General features: G+C 41.8%; 1 protein-coding gene across 5 annotated transcripts in view; it reads left to right on the top strand.

The window, feature by feature from the left end:
- The first annotated feature begins 3,706 nt into the window (after positions 1 to 3,706).
- The window catches only part of LOC124865657 (protein SOGA3-like), a 38,120-nt gene continuing 14,784 nt past the window's right edge, over positions 3,707 to 27,042 (top strand). The window contains exons 1-12 of one of the 5 annotated variants that reach the window (XM_047360947.1): positions 3,721 to 4,060; positions 4,901 to 5,740; positions 5,929 to 6,153; positions 13,372 to 13,530; positions 14,705 to 14,776; positions 15,479 to 15,798; positions 15,955 to 16,114; positions 16,222 to 16,291; positions 16,472 to 17,018; positions 17,092 to 17,221; positions 17,528 to 17,643; positions 22,572 to 22,707. In XM_047360947.1, the coding sequence (XP_047216903.1) occupies positions 4,982 to 5,740; positions 5,929 to 6,153; positions 13,372 to 13,530; positions 14,705 to 14,776; positions 15,479 to 15,798; positions 15,955 to 16,114; positions 16,222 to 16,291; positions 16,472 to 17,018; positions 17,092 to 17,221; positions 17,528 to 17,629 (2,544 nt within the window). In that variant the 5' untranslated portion in view covers positions 3,721 to 4,060; positions 4,901 to 4,981 and the 3' untranslated portion in view covers positions 17,630 to 17,643; positions 22,572 to 22,707. Of the gene's footprint in view, positions 4,061 to 4,900; positions 5,741 to 5,928; positions 6,154 to 13,371; positions 13,531 to 14,704; positions 14,777 to 15,478; positions 15,799 to 15,954; positions 16,115 to 16,221; positions 16,292 to 16,471; positions 17,019 to 17,091; positions 17,222 to 17,320; positions 17,644 to 19,924; positions 21,327 to 22,571; positions 22,740 to 27,042 lie in introns of those variants that run through there. The other 4 variants (XR_007037642.1, XM_047360948.1, XM_047360949.1 and 1 more) reach the window with 4 other exon arrangements.

Genomic DNA, 27,042 nt, shown 5'->3' on the forward strand with positions numbered 1-27,042 from the left:
TTCATATTTATCTCAAAGGGTTAGAAAAAGTAAGTTTAGCCTGCTCAGCACCATTCACAGTAGGATGTTAATTAATATATTTGGTGTCTTATCAAGATTTGACTTAGTTTAAACTCTGGTCTTGAAAACAAAAATTCTTAAACGTTTTCTGTCTGTCACACGTGCTGATATTTGGAGTAGGTCAACAAAGATCAGAGACAAACAAGTCTCTCATTTCACCCTGGAGAAATGGATTGTACCAGTAACATACAAGGTCAACACTTCAGAGCACTCGATAGAAGGAAAAAGCATCGGTTTTAGATAAATGACATCTGACGCCATGTTAAGAATCCTCATCCAAACCTTATTGTGGCAACTAAAGCATGACAAGTTATGTGGGGCAGAATAGCAGAAGCAGCATATGATAGATTTGTCCATATGTTTATAACAGAGCGTTTATAACTGAGCGCATTTTACACACAGTGAGGAGGCGACAATCAGAGACAGACTGTCTGATATGATTAGGAATTGTGTTATTTTCAAATGAAGATCTTCTCATAGTCAGTCCTACTCTGTTAACAGTGGTGAAAGTGAAAGAACTATCAAGAACTAAACTGCATACATTTGATCTTCACGATTACATAAATTGTCAATATTGCAGTTTCTCATCTGCTACACTCATTATGTAGCATGCAAGCTAAAACAGATACAGTTTACTAATTTATTCTCATACCATGAATCAACATTATCATCTTTGATTTTGCTTTACACAGAACAGATTAGGCATGATTGGGAGACAAAGGCCTCCATGATGCAGACATCTGTCACAGAAAATGATTGAATGGTCCAGGGCCAGGAGAGGTTTAAATGTGGGGGAGGTGGCTAATGTGTGACGCAGTGTAAAGGGAGAGCAAGACCCCGAACATCTGTTATCCTATTCAAGGAAAATGGATCTTCATCCTTATCCAAAGCTTGCTTTTTGGTCCTGCAACATTTTGCCTGCTAATTAAACAGGGAGCGAGCAGCGTTTCCTTTTGGCAGATAAAGTCAGTGTTTTCAAAACCTACAAGGACAGAAGCTAATGGATAACACAGAGGAAAGAGACCAAGAGAAGTGGCTCCTGAAGCCTTGACGGGAGTTAAAATCTATGGCATAAAATCCAGAGTGCAGAGGAAATCCTAGCTCTGTCCCAACTTCTTCCCACAAACCTATTTCACATACACATAAAGGTCAATTAAATAACACCAAGCTAACAACAAGGAACCAACAGGGTAGGTGTTTACCTATCAAGCATGAGTTAGGTTTCAGTACTGAACACTATTGCAATGTACTGCTGAGATTAACGTGGCCCGGACAGTCGGGACAAATGACTCAGTAAAAGTGAAGATGTTTTGGGTTTGTGACAAACTACTGGGGATTCTGGCCAAGCACAAAAAAGTGTCTTTGTTTTATGATCTTTTTTTTATATATGCAGCAATATTTTAGAAAAATACAGCTGTAAAGAAATGTCACAGGCAATCCAAGCAGACCTTTGCTCTTGTGAGATCAAAAAAGCCTTATCTCTTCTTCCCAGCACTTAGTATTTTCATTCTTTGATACTGAATCATTTTGTCCATTCTAAGATTCTAAGAAATAAGGCTACATTCACAATGCAGCTTAAAGTGACACAAATTTGATTTTTTGTTTGCCCTTATGCAACCTGTATCAAACGTTTTCATGACACAAATCCGATTTTTTCAAATGGGACCCAGAGCACTATGGTGTCCTAAATCCGATACGTATCTGATCTTTTCAAATGTGACCTGTGTCTGTATGGCCAGGTCGCGTTTGTCCGACCTGTACGTCATTGATACTAGACAAATGTCACTATTCTGGGTCCTGCCACGTGGAAGCGGGAAGAAAAACAACAACCATGGCGGACGTGGCTCACTTTTTTTCCGATCTTCTCAAAAATATTGCATTGTTAATGTGCTGGCTCCAGTTGGAAAACAAATAAAAAATTGCAAGATACAGTCCAACATTTCCATTCATATTTACTTCCGCAAACACTAAGCCCGCTCGCTACATGTGACGTCATTGCGCCGTCTACTGCGCATGTGGGACACTTAAATTGTATGAATGCAGTTCACACTGTAGATCACTACAAGACATATATTTGGAAAAGTGAATGACCACGAAAAAAAATTTAATTTCACAAAAAAATCAGAATGGAGCATTAAGACCTGCTGTGTGAACGTAGCCTAAGTAAGGAGGACACAGCGGCTTGCAAAAGTATTCATACTTCTGAAATGTGACATTACAACCACAAAACCAGTGTATTCAGTGGGCAACTGTGGCTTGCTTGGAAGCGTAGTTGTCTGGCAATCAGAAGGTTATGGATTTGATTCCAGCTTCCTCCTGCCATATGTTGATGTGCCCCTGGGCAAGGCACTTAACCTCAAGTTGCCTACTGATCTGTGTATCAGTGTATGAATGTGAGTGTGATGGGGTGAATGTGGCTCTAGTGTAAAGCACTTTGAGTGGTCTGCATGACTAGAAAAGCACTATATAACTTCAGTCCTTTTACCATTCTAAATTTAATCTGAAAGAGTTTAATCTGAAAGACTTATGCAAGTAGTGCAGGTATAATTTTCAAGTAGAAGGAAAATAAGCCAAACTTATTTACTTATTTATTTACATATAAAATGAGAAATATTGCTTTGAATTCATCCCCTTTTACTCTGATACCCCTAAATACAACCCAGTCCAGTCAGTTACCTTCAGAAATGATGTATTTACTAATTAGAGACCAATTGTGTATAATCTCAGTATAAATACAACTGTTCTGTGGAGGCCTCAGATGTCTGTTGGCAAACATAAGTGAACACATAGCATCATGAAGAGCGATTAACCCAGCAGGCAGCTCAGGGATAAAGTTGTGGAGAACTTAAAAAGCAGGGTTAGGTTGTAAACGATATCCTAAGCTTTGAAAATCTCACGGCCCACTGTTAAAGCCATCATCCGAAGCCAGAAAGAAAATGGCACAACTACAAATATACCTGACCAAATTCAGAGATGCACCCAAGAGACCCATGGTTGCTCTGGAGCAGCTCCAGTGACCAGGTGGGAGATTTGTATTAGTCATTAGCTCTACAAATCTGCCATCAATGAAAGAGTGGTGAGAAGAAAGCCATCATTGAGAGAGAGTCTTAAGAAATCAAATTTGCAGTTTGCCAATAGGAGACATAGCAAACATCATAGAAGATGCTCAGGTCAGGTGATTTTACTTTGTAGCCTATATCCAAAAGGCTCTGTGTGGTGGCAAACTAATGCATTACATCACCCTATACACACTCCCCACCTTGAAATATGGTAATGGCAGCATCATGATGTCAGTAAAAGTCTGGTGTTAACTAGCCTAGTCAACATCCAGACCTAAATCCAATTGAGATTTGGTGGAAGTATTGAAAACTCATGCTCACAGACTCTGTTCTTGCAATCTGACTTAGACTGAGCTATTTGGCAAAGAAAAAGCGGAACATGATTCAGTGTCTATATGTGTAAAGCTTATAGAAACATACCCCAAAATACCTGCATGTGTATTTGCAGTGAAAATTGTTCTGAAATTCTTTTTTGAATTTGCAATTCTAAGAAAGACATATTTTCTCAATGTTCAGGCTACTTAGTTATTTGTAAATATACTGGCTTTGTAACAAACTGTTTGCTAATGCAGAGTTCCCATCCAGAACTCAAGTTAAAAGCCCTGAAATTGCAAAAATGCTATAAGTTCATATATTCAAGGTCAGTACACATCTCAGAATAGTCCGTCAGTTTAAAGCAGTGAGCGTTTGCGTCCAATCACTGTTTAGGATGGGACAGACAGGAAGACAGCAAGACTGTAATGCCCTGTCTCTCCTTCCAATGAGAGCAGACGACTGCCTGCATCTCCATCTCCATCTCCAGCCCCGTCCCTCCCTGTGATGATGTAATGTCATGAATATTGAAACAGGTTGGCTGGAGCTTGGGAGGCGCTCCAGTCAGCATCTCCTCTTCCTCTCCATCACCACTGTTTTTCCAAGATTCGATAAAACAGCCAGAAAAGGTAAGAAATTGACTGTAGGACAACTATTTTCAGAGTTAAATGGCTTTTTATCGGAGCAGACAGTTGTGTTTTGCATGAATTAGCAGCAGTAACCTGGATGAAGGACAAATTGACTGTTATCCATATTGTCTTCTGTAGCTATTGTCAGGCCAGCGACGTGGTTGATTTACTGTTGCTTCTCCCAGTTGCCTAAATGTAGAAAAGAGTTGCGCTTTCTCTTGTTTAGACTAATTTGATCGCTCAGATGATCAGTGCTGAATCAGTGGAAGAAAAAGAAACACCTCATTCTTTGAGCTTTTAAAACCCAATAAAAGATGAATAGATCATGCCATGTTAACAGTAAAATAGACAAAAAAGTATATTTTACCAAGTGGTCTAAGGCATTCCTGCTTAGCTGATACTCCATCCATTTGACTCGGTTTACTGAGTCATCCAGCATGTAGGATGTGGCGAATAAAATAATGGCTGACAGGAAACAGCTCTATTCTTATGAGTTGATGTGCCTTGTCCAGCATCGAGCTGCTTTGTTTCTGTTGAATTAGATCAAGGGGCCACACATCAGCGCCAGTGTGTCAGTGAAATCGCAGCGCAGTTTAACTGGCTGTCTGCTGCCTCAGGTCAATGACATTACATCCCCCTCTCTGCCCGCTCATTGGGCGAAACTGCTACCCGAGCAGCAGCTGATCTCACACAAAGGCTGTAATCAAGCAGGTTCCAAAAGGCTGACTGCATAAGTATTGGTAGTCACATTGTCCCCCTGCTGGCAACTTTCTACTGACAAGAGCCTATCGATCGGGTGAATAGCGAGCTGTCCTTTTTCTAATGCATTGTTTTCCACAGGCAAGACAAAGAAACTTGGAGAAATTGGTGGACCTGTAGAGCAATCTTAGTCTGTTACGTGGATACTGATGGAGGGGGTGGATGTTGAAGAGAATTAACTCATCCTCTGACACCATGATGAACCCATTTTCTGCCGACTCCTCTCGGCAGCCAGACAATAGCAGCCGGAAGCAGCCGCGATCTTCGTCCCCGGCCGGTGTCAAAGAAACTGGTTCTAAAACTGCGCAGAAGGGCAGCAACTCAGCTAAGCCCATCACACCAAAGCAAGCAGCAGCAGCACCAGGAGGTGGAGGCAGAGGTAGTCGAGGTCATTCTCCTGTTTCCGGGAGGCAGGCCGGAGGCGCTCCTCCCAGCAAAGGCGCGGCCGCTGTCCAGCCTGATGGTGCTGAAAGCCCGACGCTCAGTAGGCCCGCTGCGGCACAAGCTGCAGAAGACTCTCCCCGCCCTGCCACGGACGCATCCTTGCCCTCCAGAGCAGATCCGAACCGCGTTGTGTCCGACCAGCCGTGCGCATCCAAGTCCCCGAAACTGAGGAGCAAAAACCCCAGGGGCACAGAGCCCGCCGCGGCTGCCGGTAGCAGCAAGAAGAGCTCCAAAAGCACGGTGGGATGCGGACCCGGTTTCTGGAAGGAGGGATGCTTGCAGTCCGAACTAATACAGTTTCACCTGAATAAAAGCTTGGGGAAGAAAGGAACCAAGATGCAGGCGAAGTCAGCTTCTCCGCCACCAGCGGAGCCGGAGCTTTCTCCCGAGCCCGACACACCGCAGCCGGCTCCACAGTCCGATGAGAGACTGCAAGAAGAAATCGAGAGGCTGGAAGACGAAAACGAGGACCTAAAGGTAAATAAAGCTAAACATCTTCACACATGGACCCCAGGGAAACATCTAGAAGTATCAGCCACACCTGTTGTATTTGCGTGCATGCTGCATGGGCATCACCGATAGCTATAGCTAGGTATACACAGGACCTTGTCATTTTTCTTTGGTGGATGTAATTATCTAAACAAGCTTTCATTTGTTCTTTTTAGAATGAAATTGAGGAGATGCGGGCAGAAATGGATGAGATGCGGGACACTTTCTATGAAGAGGACGCCTGTCAGCTGCAGGACATGCGGAGAGAATTGGAGAGAGCCAACAAGAACTGTCGCATCCTCCAATACCGACTAAAGAAGGCCGAGAGAAAGAGGCTGAGGTTTAATGAAAGTGGCCAAGTGGATGGAGAGCTCCTCAGAAGTCTGGAGCAAGACCTGAAGGTAAGTTTGTGGTGCCTAATCTGTCCCTATATAAAAAAAGCTAACACCTCTTACACTTTTTCACATTTTGTCAATTAGTTACAAGCACCTATTTGGGTTTTACATGGCAGACCAACACAAAGTAATGCGTAACTATGAAAATCAGAAAAAAAGTGTTCAAAATGAAAAACGTCACCTTTTTGTTTTTAATCTCTTTACACAGCCACCTTTTTGTGCAAATGAGCTACATTAAGAATTTTGGGTTTCTTTCTACCACTTTTGCACACCAGGAGAATTACATTGTTGCTTATTCTTTTGTCTCTGAACAACATTTTTCAACTCTTGCCAGAGACTGGACTGGGTCAATTTATTACATGACGATGATGATCTAAACAATGGGTGAAAAACTCCAGTCCTTAAGGGCATGTGTCCTGAAACTTTTGAAGGAGTACCTGGGTCCAACCCGTGGCTGCATGACTGCATACGACATCCTGAGCATGCAGTCAAGCTCCATCACCAAGCTAATGATCTAATAATTGGTCTCATTTTGAAACAGAGACTCATCTAAAGGCAGCAGGAGACCAGCCCTTGAAGAATGGAGTTTGAAACCTGTGATCTAAACCAGTGGTTTTCAACCCCGGTCATCTGGACCCCCTGTCCTCCATGTTTTATGTGTTTCCCTGCTATCACATATGACTTGGATAAATGGGGGATTAATACGATTCTGCAGCACTCGATGGCATGCTGAGAAGGTAACAAAATGTTTTGAATCAGGTGTGCTGGAGCACAGAAACATCTAAAACATAAAGGACAACCCTGGTCCTAGGGCCATTACTAATCTAAACTGTTTTGATTAGTCGTTTTGGCTGTATGTTTAGTACTGTTTCTCTGCTGGAAGGTGAACCTGTGCCCCTGTCTCAGGTCTTTTGTAGCCTGTAACAGACTTTCTTCAGGGATTATCCTGTATTTAGCTCCATCCATCTAGAGGTGGGCCATGTGAACTTAAAAGTTAATCACACAATTTTGTGGTATTTATTGTGATAGCAATAAAAGTAACAATTTACAACTTCTTTTCAGTTTTTTTAGGCAACTGAGTGGCTGTGACTGCATGTCACTGATGACAAATCCCCACAAACACAATTACTTAGCCATTTTAAATAGGCTTCTTTAGGAATATCACTAAACTGCAAACAGTAACTGCATTTAATCATATTTTTACATTTATAGATATTTACTGATGATCTAATGGAACCAACATTGAAACAAAACTGCAAAAACAAAAATTCAGACAGTACAGTCAGTTTTTTGGGATTTTCAGATTCAGTTCAATTCAAAATACTTTATTAATCCCAAAGGGAAATTAAATGTTGTTGTAGCTCATATTATGAAGGTTTCTTCAAAGAGCCGTTGTAGAAGCTGATGGCTGTGGGCAGGAAGGATCTCCTGTAGAGGTCTGTCTTACAGCAGATCTGAAAAAGCCTCTCACTGAAGACACTCTGTTGTTGTAGTCCCATGAAGAGGATGCTCAGGGTTCTCCATAATGTTCTTCAATTTATGAAGAAACCATATTTCCACAATGATCTCCAGAGGTTCCAGAGGAGTCCTCAGAACAGAGCCAGCCTTCTTTATCAGCTTGTTCAGCTTTTTTAAGTCCCTGGCTCTGATGCTGCTTCCACAGCAGATGATGGCAGAAGAGATCAAACTCTCCACAACAGACTTATAGAAGATATGCAGCATCTTGCTGCAAAAACCGATCCCATAAGCTTCCTCAAGAAGTACAGTCTGCTCTGTCCTTTCTTGTAGATGACTTCACAGTTGCATCTCCACTCCAGTCTGTAGTCCAGGTGAACAACGTATTTCCACCACCTGCACATCTTGTCCCATGATGGAAATAGTGTCTGTTGTGACTATGAATCTGAGAATATTATTTAATATTAATATTTTTATATTTTATCAAATAATATTTCGGTCTGTTAAGGGTTGTCCCGTGAATACCAGCCCAGTAAGGCGATGGTATTAGGACAAAATAGAAAGGTGTGAGACGAGCTCTGACATTATTGAACAGCGAAACTCTGCACATATATGGAATGAATTCACACAATTTCTTAAAATACAAGAATTTATTAACAAAAATAAGTCAACTCAAAGTCAAACATATTTCAATCAACAAACTCTTTACTATGCTAAAACAATCCAACTAAACTACCAAGCAGAATTAAAGAATAAGGAAAACTAATGGGCTATGTACTATATAAATAACTTGATTAAAGATGATTGAAAATCATGACCAAAAGAGTGATGCAACATTACCATGCAATGTTTATGTTTGAGAACCAAGGATTATCTTTAAGAATCTGGAAGTGAAGTTAAGTTAGTCTTGGAACCAACTTAGACAACCATTCACAATGCAAGATCAGATAAAATATTATTTTATTAAAATAATGTTTTAAAGAATGATCTGCTGAATAAAACCAACCTTCTGGATGACTAATTCTCAACGGTGTCTCATTAGCTGCCTTTATTTATTGAAATCATATTTAAATAAATATTATTAAGGAAATAGTAAAATATTTAGGGAGGTATTTTGGAAAAGAACCAAATCTTTCTGGAGAAATGGGCTTAAGTATGCAAGCATGTGTTCTTAGCTGTTAGCAGTGAAAGCTAACAAAAGAAGCTGATAGCTTAGCACCAGAATCAAACACATACCTTTAAAATACTTTTAATAAAAGGTTTAAAATGCGCGGATGGCACATTATGATCAATCTTCTGTGTTTAAAATCACCCTTCAAGTAAAGCTTGTCTTAACTTTAAAAACACACAAACACAGAACACAAAACTGAGCACGTGCTGAGCAGATAGCCTGCTAGCACCAAGATAGCTGACGAAGGTTAGCTTCAGCTAACCGAAAAAGCTGTTGGGGGAGGGGGGGGGGGGGGGGGGGGGGGGGGACGACAGTTTGCTTCTGCAGGCCTCAGAGAGAAAATCAGGCAATGTTTGTACCTTAATTATTCTCGTTCTTGAATGAATACCGGATACACATACAGTGATTCATTCGTACTTAACTAGTGCATATGATCGCGTGATCTTATGACACCCTTGGATCCAGTTGAAGAGTTATGTCTGTTTGCCAGCAAAGAGACATTAGCGTGCTGGGTCTCTCTGTCCAGGTCCCTGTGTGACCCGTGTAGAAGAGATTGGACAATTGGAAAGGTGGGGGTTTTAAACGGCCAATGGCATCATGGGAAGTCTGCTGTTACCTCCCCTTTTCCAAATGTTGGAAGTAGGTTAATTGCAATTTATTTTGAAAGTTCCAGAAAAGTTTGTACCGCATCTTTCATGTTGTATCCATGGCTGTGGGTCCCAACATGTCTGACATATTCCTGTTTCTCTTAAGATCTACAATCATCTCCTTTGTTTTATTTATGTTCAAGATGAGATGTTGGTTTCCACCCCATGCCACAAAGCGGTCCACCCTGTATTCAGCTTCTTGTCCATCTCTGATCCACCCCACAACTGGAGAACCATCTGAGTATTTCTGCAGATGACAGGAGTCTGTCTTGTACTGGAAGTCTGAGGTGTACTGAGTGAAAATGAATGGTGAGAGTACAGTCCCCTGTGGTACTCCTGTGCTGCTGATTACCTGGTTAGACGCAGAACCCTTCAGTCTCACAAACTGTGGTCTGTTTGTCAGGTAGTCTTTGATCCAGGAGATTGTTGAGGCCTCCACCTGAGTCTTCTGGAGTTTTTGACAAAGCAAATCAGGTTGAATTGTGTTAAATGCACTGGAGAAATCAAAGAACATGATCCTCACAGTGCTACTGGCTTTGTCCAGATGACAGTGGGTTTGTTGAAGCAGGTGTATGATGGCATCTTCAACTCCAACTCCACAGCAATAAGCAAACTGAAGGACGTCCTGATAGTTTATTGTTTGCTTACTCAGGTGGGCCAACAGGAGTCTCTCTAGGATCTTCATGATGTGAGATGTCAGGGCAACAGGTCTATAGTTATTGAAGACTGATGGGTGAGTTTTCTTTGGTATCAGAACAAGACAGGAGGTCTTCCACAACGCTGGAACCTTCATCTGGGCCAGGTTAAGGTTGAAGAGGTGCTGCAGAATCCTACAGAGGTGCTCTGCACAGCCCTTCAGGACTCTAGGGCTGACAAGATCTGGACGTGCAGCCTTGTTCCAGTTCAATCTTTCCAGATGTCTCTTCACCTGATTTCTTGAGACACACAAGTGGAAGGGGGAAGCAAAGGAAGCATCAGCATCTTCTGATATGGTTGAAGGCAAACATGTAGAAGCAGAAGGGTCTAGGGCTGAGGTACAAGATAAAACATTTGAGGTGTGACAAGCTTTGGGTCAAAGGAGGGTGGAATATCCCTTAGCTGTGAGCAGGAGAGGAGGATGCTGAGCTTGTTTCTTAGCTGAACCTATTGAAGAATGTGTTCAGTTCATTGGCTCTGTCCAGACATCCATCGATCCGATCTTCCTTCTGCTTGAAACCTGAGATCTTCTTCATCCCTCACCACCCATCACTGATATTGTTTAGCTGGAGCTTGTTCTCCAGCTCCTTCTTGTACACCTCTTTGCTGTCTCTTATTTTGACTTTAAGTTGCTTCTGTATACTACTCAATAACTGCCTGCCTCCCTCTCTGAAGGCTCTTTTTTATCTTTTCTTGTTAAGCAGATATTATAAATAAGATATAATTAATTTTAATTTATCATTGTTACAATAAATAAAAATTCTTATTATGATACTTATCATAATTAGAAACGTAACGATTAATGCCCATCCTTACATCCATCTTCCCATCATCTCTAACCACATTCCTTGAATAATAGCCTTCCCACAGTATGATGCTGCCACCTCCATGTTCAAAGTTTTCTATTGCTTTATCCTAACTTTGCTGAACTCATCTGGAGCATTCCTTGGTCTTTTTGACAATGTTTGTTCTCTAACTATTTAAAAACTAAAAACATCAGAATTTGTTTTACTATAATTATCAGGTATTTGGGGTTTTTTTGCTTCTTGCTTTCTAACTTTCTTTAAAGTAACCTCCAATTGGTTTAACAATAGCATGGCATCTACAGGGGTTGGACAATGAAACTGAAACACCTGTCATTTTAGTGCGGGAGGTTTCATGGCTAATTTGGACCAGCCTGGTAGCCAGTCTTCATTGATTGCACATTGCACCAGTAAGAGCAGAGTGTGAAGGTTCAATTAGCAGGGTAAGAGCACAGTTTTGCTAAAAATATTGAAATGCACACAACATTATGGGTTACATACCAGAGTTCAAAAGAGGACAAATTGTTGGTGCACGTCTTGCTGGCGCATCTGTGACCAAGACAGCAAGTCTTTGTGATGTATCAAGAGCCACGGTATCCAGGGTAATGTCAGCATACCACCAAGAAGGACGAACCACATCCAACAGGATTAACTGTGGACGCAAGAGGAAGCTGTCTGAAAGGGATGTTTGGGTGCTAACCTGGATTGTATCCAAAAAACATAAAACCACGGCTGCCCAAATCACGGCAGAATTAAATGTGCACCTCAACTCTCCTGTTTCCACCAGAACTGTCCGTCGGGAGCTCCACAGGGTCAATATACACGGCCGGGCTGCTATAGCCAAACCTTTGGTCACTCATGCTAATGCCAAACGTTGGTTTCAATGGTGCAAGGAGCGCAAATCTTGGGCTGTGGTCAATGTGAAACATGTATTGTTCTCTAATGAGTCCACCTTTACTGTTTACCCCACATCCGGGAGAGTTACGGTGTGGAGAAGCCCCAAAGAAGCGTACCACCCAGACTGTTGCATGCCCAGAGTGAAGCATGGGGGTGGATCAGTGATGGTTTGGACTGCCATATCATGGCATTCCCTTGGCCCAATACTTATGCTAGATGGGCAAAGGACTACCGAACCATTCTTGAGGACCATGTGCATCCAATGGTTCAAACATTGTATCCTGAAGGCGGTGCCGTGTATCAGGATGACAATGCACCAATACACACAGCAAGACTGGTGAAAGATTGGTTTGATGAACATGAAAGTGAAGTTGAACATCTCCCATGGCCTGCACAGTCACCAGATCTAAATATTATTGAGCCACTTTGCGGTGTTTTGGAGGAGCGAGTCAGGAAACGCTTTCCTCCACCAGTATCACGTAGTGACCTGGCCACTATCCTGCAAGAAGAACGGCTTAAAATCCCTCTGACCACTGTGCAGGACTTGTATATGTCATTCCCAAGACGAATTGACACTGTATTGGCCGCAAAAGGAGGCCCTACACCATTTTTCATTGTCCAACCCCTGTATATATATATGAAAGACAAACTGTAATGTTTTTTTTTTTTACTTTTTTACGTTGTGACTCTTGCAAATCTTCTCAAACCTAAAACAAAGCCCTTGTTTTCTTTTTTAACACATTTAGTAATTATCTGCATACCTAAAGGTAAATTTAGGAAAAGGATGGATGTCAATGAAATTAAAGCCTGATTATGTATTCAATACATCAAAAAAACATTAGAAATGTTTTAAGAAAGACATTGTGAACAGAGGCTTGGAAGTTGCCTGTATTGGCCTTGTTGTAATGGTTAGTTTTGAGACTCTGATAACACACAATCACGAGAAGCAGAGAGTATGTTTTCAAACGGTTTATACTTAAACCCAGAGTGGTGGATGAACAGGAACCAGGACTGGGTCAGTGGATCGGACTGGAATAATTTGAGTGGGTATTTTGAACTAGACGGGGGAATAAGTCCTTCTCCATGGTGTCTATGTTTGGCAGGGTGGACAGGCAGGTGAATACTCCTCTGAGTTAGGCTTGGTGAGTTCTTTGGAGTTGGAGAATAGAGCAGGGACCATCAGTCGAAGGCGTCGCAACTTAGAGTTTCCACACTCCTCCAGAAATGACTCAAGACTGCAGGTACAGAAAAATCCATGAAACACTCGACAACGTAGGATCACTGAATGAACAACAACGAGCTGACGCCTTCCGCTGGCTCTCCACTCCATAAAGAAGCCCAGCTGATTACTCTCAGATGCGGAACACCTGTGCAGAAGCACTTGCCCCTCACACCTTGAATGGAGAAGCTGAAAAAACAGCACAGCACAGCACACACATAACCTGCACACAGCCACCGTGGATTCTGACAGGCCTTACTTCCAAACTTTTGGCTTGCTGTGTATGAATACTTTCACAAGGTACTGTATTTGTTTTTTTCTTGGCCTCTTCTTCAGGTGGCAAAGGACGTGTCGGTCCGCTTGCACCATGAGCTGGAGAACGTGGAGGAGAAGAGGACAAAGACAGAGGAAGAAAACGAGAAGCTGAGGCAGCAGCTGATAGAAGTGGAGGTCACCAAACAGGCTCTGCAAAATGAACTGGAGAAAGCCAAAGAGGTGAGAAACTGGAGGTGATGGGTTTGTATTTGTATTTCAGTGTGTTGGTCAGTTACGTAGAGCAAATATAAGCTGGTCTAATATGCATTCAGATAACATGGAGTGTGAATGATAAAAGACAGCAGTGTGAACAACAGGTTGAAATTCCAAGCATGATACACAAAAGTGACAAGGCAGCATGCGATGATGATTACAAAGGAATGTTTAAAACTATAGTAGGCACTAATTAACTGATTGTGGAACTGAATCCAATATATATGTGCAGTACTGTGCAAAAGGTTTAGGCAGGTGTGAAAAAATGCTGTAAACAAAGAATGCTTTCAGAAATATAAATGATGATTTTTTTTTTTTTTATCAATTTACAAAATGCTAAGTGAGCAAACCCAAACATAGAGCCAAAGTCATTACGAACTATCTTCAATGTAAAGAAGAACAAGACTTACTGGAAGTGATGGTGTGGCCCCCAGAGAGCCCTGATCTCAACATCATCCAGTGTGCTTGGGATTACATGAAGAGACAGAAGGCCGTGAGAAAGCCTACATCCACAAAGATCTGTGGTTAGTTCTCCAAGATGTCTGGAACAACCTACCAGCCGAGTTTCTTCAAAAACTGTGTGCAAGAATTGATGCTGTTTTGAAGGCAAATGGTGGTCACACCAAATATTGATTTGATTTAGATTTCTCTTTTGTTCATTCACTGCATTTTGTTGATTGATGAAAATAAATGATTAACACTTCAATTTTTTAAAGCTTTCTTTGTTTACATCACTTTTTCACACCTGCTTAAAACTTTTGCACAGTACTGTATGTTTTCAATCATAGTCAGTAAAACATAAAACTGAAAATATAACCTAAATGAAACTTAAGCAGCAATGTCATGTTTGTTTGTTTTGTTTTTTAGAACGAAGGTTCCTTTCACTAAACTGCAACACAACATTTTTGACCTCATGATGTGTTTTTAGTGATGTTTCTGATTGCATGGTTGAGAAAAAGAAAAGTAAATCTGAGCAGCCTGATTTATATTTGAATATTTTACCTAAAGTGTTAGCAGGAAAATTTAGATAGTATTCTCATTCTGTAAATAAACTTCGTCATGCAAAAATCTGGATTAAATCACCACCTTTAGTTAAAAAAACAGTAATATGAGAATTTTAATTACCATTGTTTCTGTGCAGCTCTCCCTAAAAAGAAAAGGAAGTAAGGACCCACAGAGAACTGAGAAAAAGACACCACAGATGCCTGTTGAGGTGAGTTAACATTTGCATTACTCATCTATCAAGTTATGAACCTGAAAGGATATTTTAAGTAGAAAGGCCTACATAGTAAAATTCCCTGAAAAATATGAATGCCCTTTTAAGGTTTTCAAAAAAAAAATATTTTTTCACATTAAATATATTGTATTTGGATTTAATGTGTCAGACCAACAAAAGAGTAGAGCATAATTGTGAAGTGTAAGGAAAAGGAAACATGGCTTTCAAAAGTGTGGTGTGCAATTCTATTTAGACCCCCTGAGTCAACTGTCTATAACCATCTTTCACTGAAATTACAGCTACAAGTCTTTTGAGGTCGCCCTGGCGGAAGGTGAACCTCCAACCCTGTTTCATGTCTGTAGCAGCCTCTAACAGTTTTTTTTTTTTTTCAGTATTGCCTAGTATTTCACTCCATCCATCTTCCCAAAAGCTCCCCGTCCCTGCCGCACTAAAACAATCCCACAGCACGATACTGTCACTACCATAATGGAAATGTTCACTAGTGAGGTGTTCCTCCAATGATCTCCAGAGGCATAATTTAAAATATGTGCTTAAGATATAAATACACCAAAGTTACAAAACATATGCTGATTTTTTTTATTTTTTTTTTTTTTTTGCTCTAAAACATTCATTTCATCCATCTGGTGGGCTAAAGTAACAAGGCAAGTAAAAAAAAAAAAAAACATTACCTTTTTGCAGGAAGAAAATGAGGACCTGAAATGCCAGCTAGCCTTCATCAAGGAGGAAGCTATCTTAATGAGAAAAAAGATGGCAAAGATTGACAAAGAGAAAGATCGACTTGAGCAGGAACTGCAGAAGTACCGCTCCTTCTATGGGGATGTGGACAGCCCCCTGCCCAAAGGTGAGGCCGGAGGGCCTCCCACCACCCGAGAATCTGAGCTGAAACTCCGTTTACGCCTTGTGGAGGAGGAGGCAAACATCTTGGGGAGGAAGATTGTGGAGCTGGAGGTGGAGAACAGGGGCCTGAAGGCTGAACTGGATAACATGAGGGAGGACAGGTACCCTTTATTTCAATTAACACTATCTGTTGAAATTTAATGGCAATTTGACAACTGAAACTTTATATCACATTTGAAAACTTGCTCTTTGGCAATTTTATATAAAGATTAAGAAAGCCAACAAACCTAAACATATTTATTACCTGTATTTTCTAGTCTTGCAGCAGCAGGAGGGGATGGCACTGGCAGTGGTGGTCAGCAGAGCAGGAAACAAGGGGAGGCCCTGTCTGAACTAAGGCAGCAGCTTCAGCTGGTAGAGGATGAGGCGGAACTCCTCCGCAGGAGCTTAGCTGATGTAGAAGAAGAAAACAAAAAGGTTTGTTGGTTGGATCATAAAAACTAAGTTTTAGATGAGAACAAAGAGCACACAAATTCAAAAGCCTCTGCGAACTCGGACTAAAGATTGCAATTACATTTCTTCAGGTAACAAATGAGCTCAATAAGCTCAAATACAAGGCTGGGTCCCATGAGGCGGGATCAAGACATGGGGGAGGTTTGTTTTTATTTCTTTTAAATGAAAAATTTGCTGCATGGCACAAAATCCTTTTACTGCAGATAATATTTTCTTATTCTCCAGTGTACCAGGTGGACAGATCCTGTATGTCTTACAATGACAATAGCATCATTGAAGAACTTATAAAATAAGTTCATTCTCACCTTAATTCACCTTCAGGTGGAGCTGATCTGGCAAAAGTGGAGGCCCTCCAGGAGGAGCTAAAAGCAGCACGCCTCCAGATCAATGAACTGAGCGGCAAAGTCATGCAGCTCCAGTACGAAAACCGTGTGCTGCTCTCTAACATGCAGCGTTATGACCTGGCCTCCCACCTGGGCATCCGTGGCAGCCCTCGAGACAGTGATGCGGAAAGTGATGGGGGACGGGACGATGACACCCCCTCAACCTCTGCTGCCTCCCCTCGCCTCCTCCCACCACACCGCAAGCGAGAGGGCCCCATTGGAGGAGAGAGTGACTCTGACGAGGTGAGAAACATCCGCTGCGTGACCCCGACGCGCTCCCTTTACTCACCAGTAGATAGCCGTTTTTTATCCAGAAGCCTGCGGGACCGGCAGCAGATGATTGACATCCGCATCGAGGCAGAGAGGCTGGGCCGGACCATCGACAGGCTCATCGCTGACACCAGCACAATCATAGCCGAGGCCCGAGTATACGTCACCAACGGGGAGCTGTTTGCCAGGCTGGATGAGGATGATGAAGGTGGCAGGTAATAAATTAAACAAAATCACTACATTGTATTGTGAAAACTTGGATTTAGTTTTTCTACACTTGCTCTACAGGATCAGAGAGCATGAGCTTCTGTATCGAATCAATGCCCAGATGAAGGCTTTTAGGAAAGAGCTACAGACCTTCATAGACCGACTGGATGTCCCCAAGCAGGATGATAGAGAGTCAGAAGAACCACTGTCTGTACGTTACTGCAAACATGTCATTTTTACTGTTTCCTTGTCTAGTTTCAACATACTGACTAACTGTACTTCTGCTCTTCATCCCTTCACATCCATCCAGATGTTTCAACCCATTATTTTGCTTATCCTCATCCTTGTTCTGTTTTCCTCACTCTCTTATGCCACCATTTTCAAATTGGTATTTCTTTTCACCCTGTTCTTTGTTCTGTAAAGCACATGCTCAGGATCACACAGTGCACATTTTTCCATATTGTTTGCTACTTTATTCATTTGTTTGAGTTCTGTTCTGTTGAACACATCGCATTAGGTCACTCAAGGTACAGGACAGTTCAACTTTCCAAGTATGACTCGAATCGTTCACCTACTGCTAGGCTTGCATCACCCTGGATACAACACATCTTGGGAGTGATGCTGGAGTGTTAGGTGAGTATTGTTCCAAAGGAATTCGCTTTCAAACATACACTGAACAACTTGAGCCCACTGCGTATAATGCAAGCTCTGAGACTGTTGCAAGAATGGGGGGAAAAAAATCTGTTTACCGAACTGTGAAGAGCTTGAAACCACAGTGTGTAGACTGGACTCAGTTTATTTTGTAGTTCATCCACTGGGGGTTTGAATGGGTCGGTGAAACAATGGTTTCTAAAATTTTCCTAAACCATCCAACATTCACTGTATACATCTGCGAATAGACAGAGCTCTGAAAGGTACATGCTGAGGTTTGCGTTATGGCAGCAGTGGTGCATGCACAGAAACATGCAGACAGCAACTCAAGCTCATGCCCACAATAACAGTGACAGTTGCTGTCGGTGTTTACATTTATAAGGCCTATATTTCCTGAAAGTTTTCTTTGCTGAGTCACTGATCTGGTTACATAATGTGTAATCATCATCTTTCAGCCATTGAAACACACTAGGATTAAAACAAAAACACATGCACCCACACAGACAAGCCACCTAATTTGGTGATCTGTTGCATATATCATATTTTTGTAATGTTCTTCCTAATGTTTTTTTTTTTCAGTTTGGTTGAGCCATTTATCCTTTTATTAACTCTGCATCAATTTATGGCTATTTTATATAACTTTTTAGTCAGTAAGGGTAATTTAGTTTACTTCGATTCCACAGCTTTATGCCCTAATTTGATCACTCAAAGCACGGCGCCTTGCAAAAGTATTCACACCTCTGGAGTATTTCACATTTATCTTTTCCGTAACTGTGACCAGTTTCCCTATTCCTACCCCAAAAAAATGTCCCCACATCATGATGCTGCCACCACACATGTTCAGGAAGGTGTAGTGTTTGTTTCATTTTGGTGCCTCTTTCCACATGTTTGCCTTGCACATGACTTGTGATAAACGTTAAGCAACACGTCTTATGGTTTTCTTTCAAAAAATGACTTTCTTCTCACTACTCTACCATAAAGGTTTGTGGAGTCATCTGAGGTCTTCACTGAACAGCTATATTCATGCTGAGATTAAATTTCACACAAATGGACTCTATTTACTAATTAGATGACTTCTGAAGGCAGTTGATTACACAATATTTTATTTAAAGATGTCGGATTAAAATAGGCTGTATATAAATGCATGTCCCACTTCTACAACTTTGAAATTATATCACTTTCTAATTGTGTCCCTTTTTTTTGTTTTATCACATAAGATCCAAGTAAAATACAATAAATTACAATTGTTGTTGTAATATGACAAAATAAAAAAAAAAGGTTCCTGCAGTGTGAATACTTTGCAAGCCGCTGTGTGTTTCCTAAGAGTTTCTCTGTGCTCAGTCACTGAGCAGGTGACATAATGCACAACAAATGATCTATTGGCCATTCAAATTGGGCGCACACACCAAGGCCATATGATTTGTGGGCCATGTGTGCAGATTTTATTTTTCTGTAATGTTCTGCCTTATTTTTTTCTTTGATTATGCTATGTTTCTTTTAAGATTTATAACTCTTTGTACATGTCTTCGGGGTCAGTTAACATTACTTTCTTATCGCTGTTTTTAATCACTATTTATTCTTTTCTTGTCTAGGCACCTTTTTATAGTCATCATAGTGTTTTGTGTTTTACATTTTTTTTTTTTTTTTACTCAATGTGTTAAATTCTTTTAAATCTTGTGATACATCTTTTCATTTTTCATGCATGTAATGTGTTTTCTTTCTCACCTCTCTAGTGTATTTCTGTTTTTAAGAGTACAAGTTTAGTGCAGACCCTCTCAGCAATGTGATTGGTCAGACTGGCATTTTACCTATTTGGATTGTGGTTTTAGAGCAATCTAGATTCTTTAAAAATAGCCACGGGTGGGGTCTGTAAAAACCAGCACAAAAATGTGCAGATGGGGGTTCGGGGGTACTTGTCTGGCCACCAGGATGGGAGGTGGACTCGGACCGCTTCTCTTATCCCACCAGTGGGATGTTTCACGTCACGCGCTGTCTTAGTTCCAGCTGTGGGAGGAAGAGGAGGAGATACAAGAGTAGGACGGAGGAAGAGGAGAAGGGGAATTTTATTCCAGTTAATTAAAGCATCATTTTAACTATAGGCTGTCCCTCTGCAGTTGTTTTTAACAGCCAGACCACGTTCAAGTGTTTCTGCTATCTGAAATCTAGCTGGCCTGTGGCGAGAGGTTTTAAATGAGGACAACCATTTCCACCTCCCAGAACTTTAGAAGACACGGTAAGGCTGCAAGTCACACATGCTTCGTACGAGTGAGGACTTACACCTCGAACTTTAGAGGCAGCCGATAAGCTACCTATTACTTATAGCTTACGAGTTATGTGACGGTTACAAACCAAAGAATATATCGTTTTCATGTAGCGCTGTGTGATGCAAGGCTATCCGCTATCTAGAATAATGAACGCCCACCCCTCTGCTCTCCTCGTGATAGTCAGCCTCCTCTCATACTTCAGCTAACGGCAGAAACAAACCTGCTTTGTTTACAACCCAGCTAAGATAACCTACTGTGTAAAAAAAAAAAAAAAAGTAGCAGTTTGTCAAACATTTTCTCTCCTCAGAACTGAAGTAGTTTGTGGTCTCTAAAAACGGACCAACGGTTCGCATTTGGCTATCAAGCTCATACTGCGACACGTTGCTCGGATTGATTTGTTGCCATGGCTACAGCGCAAGGTGGCGACGTAATTAAAAGTCGTTGATTAACGACGACTCTTCTTCCGCTGTCGCCTCTAGGCGTCGTTCGGCTTCAGAGAGAGAAAAACTCCTGGTTACAGGGGGGTAAAAATACTCTCCGCTGCTCTTGCATCAGAAGCACTCCGTGGTATTTTTGGGAGCTTCTCCTTTTTGCCTCGGAGGGTTTACGGGCGCCTGTCGCTTCAGGGGGACTGCTCAAACCGGGAGCTTGGTTTGAACATGCAAAAGAAAAGCAGCGCATGTGGACAGCCGAGAGTAGGTCTGAAGAAGGACCGAGTCAGAATGAAATCTTGAACTGATCTTTGTGAAGACATGGAGGAGGCTGAAGCGTCCAGTCCCGTCGAGTGCGTTGGGTCAGCGGTGACTGCTCCCAGGAGGGAAGCTGTGTCCCCGAGGCGGGATTTGGCCGGGTTTGGATAACTTCTTAGGCTACAGTTAATGATGATGGAAAATTCCCTGAACTGATCAAAACTTTTCAGAGCAGAAATGGCCGCTTACAACGTATTGTACAAATTTTTCCCTTAAATATTTGAGTCTTTTGTGTGCATGCATTTGAGAGATGTGGAGCGCCTTTATGAACGGCGCCGGGCTGCAGGCTGGCGGCGGCGGGGGATACGTGCAGTCCCAGGGATGGGAGTTTGTGCCTCGCTCCAGGATTGAGAAGGCAGACAGGGGCAGGGGCAAAAACCGCAACCCGCTTAGGAGAATCTCCTCTCCGCCCACAGTTTTCAGCCACATCCAGGAGCCCCCGATCGGCTCTTCGCAAGCCAGGGGAGAGGGAGGGGGAGGGACCCAGGAGCTTGAGGTCCTCAGGGGACAGCTGTGGCCGGGGCCCGGTCCGCAGCAACAGCAAACGCGGCTTAAAAAGAAACTGGAGGATCTGAAAAAACGACACGTTCAGGATAAAGAAGAATGGATGCGTGAGAAGGAGTCGTTATTGAGACAAGTGGCTGACATCCAAGTAATAGACTTAATGAAGGAATAATAGCCTCTTTATATTTCAGTACTAATATTTTATAAGGAGTTCTCTGTCTATATTTACAGTGTATTTATTGTCATTGACTAGAGTCAATATGGCTCCCAACCCAGGGCACCCTTTTGTAGGGGCTTCATTGAGAAGAAGCTTGGCCCCAAGCTTTTCTATTTTCTATTGCTTGTTTACATGTCCTGTCAATCAGTGGGGACGCCCTGTGTGTTGCACAGAGAAAAATGTGAGCACTGTAGAAAATGTATGACTGTTCACTATAGCTTGTTAATAGAGAATTTCTGCTTGCTGCTTCTAGCCTTTCTAGCATCTCACTGCATCTGGCAACAGAAACAGCGGTGCAGAGCCTGATGGTAGGGGGTGTGCTCTGACATTTTGGACAGGCATACACATTCCTTTTTTTTGTAACTTTTCGTTTACAGGAAGAGCAACGGAATACGAAAGGAAGTTTGCTTTCACAAGCATACAATATCTGACTAAATTAAAAAGCTGTTTGAATGTTTTTAAAAAGCACATACTGTACTTGATCATCTCCAGTTTAAAATCTAAAATACTATGACCGATCAAACCTAAACTCAATTATTCCTCTGTGAACAGAAGTGAATTAAAATGCCATCATTAATTTAAAACCTTCATTCTATTTGTGAAATCACAAAAAGAGCACTTAATACTGTTTTAGCATTGGGGTCACCTTAGAATAAAAGATAAGGCATTAAAGGTCAAACCTGGATTAAGTTGACATTGATTACTGATTATGTTAAACCTTTGCTATAGTTGTTACATAAGTACGCAACTCTATATATAAATGACACAAAATATTGGGGTTGCCACAGTCATTCATGCAAGTACCACCATGAATGGCACCACCAAATACCATCTTCTGAAATAACAATGTTCTTTAGAGCTTCAAATTCAGAATTTTAGAAGACAAAACATGCTAACGTGTTTATTATTAGGACTGTCTATTTGGCATATCAAACAAAAGTGGAATGTCTGTTAGGTTAATTGGTCTCTCTAAATTGCCCTTAGGTGTATGAATGAGTATGTGTATGGTTGTTTGTGTGTTGCCCTGCGATGGACTGGCGACCTGTCCAGGGTGTACCCCGCCTCTCGCCCATAGACTGCTGGAGATAGGCACCAGCTACCCCCGCGACCCACTATGGAATAACCGGTAGAAATGACTGACTGACAAAAGTGGATGCCGTCTGTGTATCAATGCAGGGTGGGGAGAACAGGAGGATTCTGCTGGACTTGAAGACGGTTTTGGAGGAGGTGCAGGCGGAAGTGAAAAAAGAGGAGGAGAAGAGGAGCGAGCTCCAGCTGCAGTACACCAGAGACAGATGTGCCTGGGACATTGAGAAGGCTGAGCTGAAATGCAGGATTGCACAGGTGAGAGATGAATTACCATCATAATCAGACTGAAGATTGTGTTATGTAGTGGGATTCAGTTGCTCTGTACGCTCAATGTGTTTGTGCATGTGGATGCACCCACATGTTTCTGCACAGTATAGATTTAGCATGTATAGGTTTTTTGCTATTTGTGTGACTGGTTGGTAATTTTCTAGTACCCAAACTGGAGTTGCCACCCGTACGTTAGTACTTTAGTGTCCCCATGACATCTATCCAACATTTAGACAACAGGTTTGCACTGAAGGGACATACTCTGGTAAACCCTTCTTAGAAAGGCATTCATAGTTTTACCAGCTAGCTCAGAGTAAGATACATATTTGCCTATTTAGGTGGACGGCTACTGGCAAAAATACTGAGGGTTTGCACATCAGAGAAAGGCTAAAACCTCTCCTCTTGAAACATGCATTGCTGTTCTATGGTACTACGGTTTTAGGGTTTTATCTTCTTTACAGATGACATCAGAAAACTGATTTGTTTGGCTGGAGGAAACCTGATTAGACTTTGTCAGCCTCTGTAGGGAAATGAAAGAAAACTTTTAAGCCAGAAAATTATTGTTTAAATTTGTGCATTTAGACTGCATTGCTGTACTATATGCCCATTTTTTTTTTCCCCCATTGTGACAACAGTGCTTTTATCTGTCAGTTGAGGTCCATATGATTTGTATCAGAAGCTTAAAATGGATTTATACATTACATAGACCCCTCCTTTTGAATCTAGAAACAGAAATTCCATAAAACAAAGTCAAAAATAACATTGGTTCAATAATACTGTAGGCTAGTTGTGTGAAACTACTGATGATGAGATAACACATGCATTTAATATTCTAGCATTGGTAGAACACATCACAGACAAATTCATAGTCCCCATCTAAGGTTGTGTGTTGTTTTGTGTTTGAACCCACTCACATCTAGCTCTTACTCTTCAGATTCTGCAAACAGGGCAGGGAAATGTGACTTGGAGGGAGGCCAGGCTAAGCAGGATTAGTTCCATTGTAATACTTGTTTTGTCTAGATGCCACATCCTAGCACAGATGATGACTTTGGCTGCATGTTTGCTAAGTAATAATTTTCTAATAAGGTTTAGAAAATTATGCCTGGAATCTGAAATTATACTCAATAAAACAATAAATTTACTCATGTAGACTACAGACTTGTACTCAGCTTGTATTACAGATTTTGTAAATATATCAGTGACCTTACTATGCATAAAAAGCTAGTTTCTTTAAAAGTTAGCTTTTTACACTCAGTGAAGTGTTTGGAAAACGTCCAGAGGAAGCACTGAGACTGAGAAGCTCTTGAATCTTCTGAAAGGAAACAATATTTTGTACAATATTTTGGGAACGTTTTGTGGTTCCTTCAGGCAGTGAGAGAGAGCAATACTTTGAGCAGACAACAGAAAGGGTGAACGGTAAACAGCAAAGTTGTTCTCTCTATGAACTACAGGGGTTGGACAATGAAACTGAAACACCTGGTTTTAGACCACAGTAATTTATTAGTATGGTGTAGGGCCTCCTTTTGCAGCCAATACAGCGTCAATTCGTCTTGGGAATGACATATACAAGTCCTGCACAGTGGTCAGAGGGATTGTAAGCCATTCTTCTTGCAGTATAGTGGCCAGGTCACTACGTGATACTGGTGGAGGAAAACGTTTCCTGACTCGCTCCTCCAAAACACCCCAAAGTGGCTCAATAATATTTAGATCTGGTGACTGTGCAGGTCATGGGAGATGTTCAACTTCACTTTCATGTTCATCAAACCAATCTTTCACCAGTCTTGCTGTGTGTATTGGTGCATTGTCATCCTGATACACGGCACCGCCTTCAGGATACAATGTTTGAACCATTGGATGCACATGGTCCTCAAGAATGGTTCGGTAGTCCTTGGCAGTGATGTGCCCATCTAGCACAAGTATTGGGCCAAGGGAATGCCATGATATGGCAGCCCAAACCATCACTGATCCACCCCCATGCTTCACTCTGGGCATGCAAGAGTCTGGGTGGTATGCTTCTTTGGGGCTTCTCCACACAACTCTCCCGGATGTGGGGAAAACGGTAAAGGTGGACTCATCAAAGAACAATACATGTTTCACATTGTCCACAGCCCAAGATTTGTGCTCCTTGCACCATTGAAACCGACATTTGGCATTGGCATGAGTAACCAAAGGTTTGGCTATAGCAGCCCGGCCGTGTATATTGACCCTGTGGAGCTCCCGACAGACAGTTCTGGTGGAAACAGGAGAGTTGAGGTGCACATTTAATTGGGCAGCCGTGGTTTTATGTTTTTGTTTGGATACAATCTGGGTTAGCACCCGAACATCCCTGTTGGATGTGGTTCGTCCTTCTTGGTGGTATGCTGACATTACCCTGGATACCGTGGCTCTTGATACATCACAAAGACTTGCTGTCTTGGTCACAGATGCACCAGCAAGACGTGCACCAACAATTTGTCCTCTTTTGAACTCTGGTATGTCACCCATAATGTTGTGTGCATTTCAATATTTTGAGCAAAACTGTGCTCTTACCCTGCAAATTGAACCTTCACACTCTGCTCTTACTGGTGCAATGTGCAATCAATGAAGACTGGCTACCAGGCTGGTCCAATTTAGCCATGAAACCTCCCACACTCAAATGACAGGTGTTTCAGTTTCATTGTCCAACCCCTGTATTTGCTGGACTTTTAGAGTGGCCATTGGGAAGTGTAATAAAGGAAGATGAACTGTCAGGTTCCTCAGGGCTGTGTGCTTGGATCCTTTCAGTTTTTAGTGTGCATGTTATATCTGAGACATGCCATCTGCAATCAATGAAGACTGGCTACCAGGCTGGTCCAAATTAGCCATGAAACCTCCCACACTAAAATGACAGGTGTTTCAGTTTCATTGTCCAACCCCTGTATATTGAATACAATACTGTTCGGAGACCACTGTTTACAGTTGGCATAGCTAACCAGGCTAACCATGCTAATTGTGGAGATACTGAAGGCTCTTTATCTTATTTTACAGTTACAGAGATATCTGAATAATCAAAAAGCACAATCAGTCGGTCAAAAACAGAGAAAAAAATAGAGATCAGAAATTGGACCCTAGAATTCTTATCATTGAATCTCGAATGATATATTGCCCAAAACAAAAGGTAGTTGTTTTGACCTCAAAGACTCTTGAAATAGTTTTTTCTCATCAATTTACTTAAAGAAGCTGTTGATTTTGTAGATGGAAAAACTCAAGAAATAGTTGATTTGCAGCCCTTTAGTGCAGTCAGTTGAGTCATGCAGATGGGGCAGGCACAGTTGAGCTTCTTTGAAAAACTTTCTCTAATGACCCCGTTTGTATTCTGGCCAGCTCAACTTGCTTGCTTTTGTTCTTTTTACTCTTCAAAGTTGAATAAAAAAACAGTGGAAAGGTTAGAAACACCAGAGTCAATTAAAGTGGAATTTTGGAGTTTTTCTTGTTCAAGCTTAAATTGAAGTGACATCTGGACAATGTTACAGTGAAATGTCCTAGTGTTCAATATCACTTTATAACTTGAACTGGCCTTCGCTAATACTGTTTACCATATTATATGCAGCTTGAATTTGAATTGTTTATTCCTTTTTGGACACCTCCACTAAATAGCAAGAAAGCATTCAAGCTCTCTGGCTTCAGCTCTGGCCCAGTATTTCTAGGCATATTTCTCCATGTAACCCTGATTTAAGTAAGCTTCTGGCAGCTAGGAGAGATCTCATTCTGTCTTAGCAGCCAGCTCCCCTTCCTCCCTTTACCTTGGCCCCCCACCTCATCTCAGAATGTGACATTGTACAGGGCTTGGGGTCCGCTATTTATAGTGGGTCACCCTGGTGACAGTTACGTTTTATAAATCCTGTGGCACACAGTGGGACCCATGCTGACTTTGAGTGGGCAGAGGTTGCTCTTTAAACTGACTGAAGGTAATGGGTTAATGTGCAAATACCTGAATGTGTCTCTTGGAGCTTTATGTGATTTTTCAGAATCTGTCCCTTGAATATTTTTAAGAGACAAATCATGTTTCCTGTTTCAGTCATTTAAAACCGCCATTGTTTCTTCAATATGAGTCCAAGCATCTTGCTTTTGCGTCTTGAGCCATGTTTACATTCGAAACCTAAATGGACTGTGGACAGCACCCGTCATCGTCCGTCTCTAATTGTGGAGACCTCTCAGAAAAGCCAAAAGTAAGGCTGACAGAAGATGTTGACTGGTTTTTCTACTCCATAATTTGTTGACCCCAGGCCACAGACAGAAATAGCAGCTTGGAGGAAGGCTCGGTCGGTGTCTG

Source organism: Girardinichthys multiradiatus, chromosome 3, assembly GCF_021462225.1.
Source record: "Girardinichthys multiradiatus isolate DD_20200921_A chromosome 3, DD_fGirMul_XY1, whole genome shotgun sequence".
NCBI lineage: Eukaryota > Metazoa > Chordata > Actinopteri > Cyprinodontiformes > Goodeidae > Girardinichthys > Girardinichthys multiradiatus.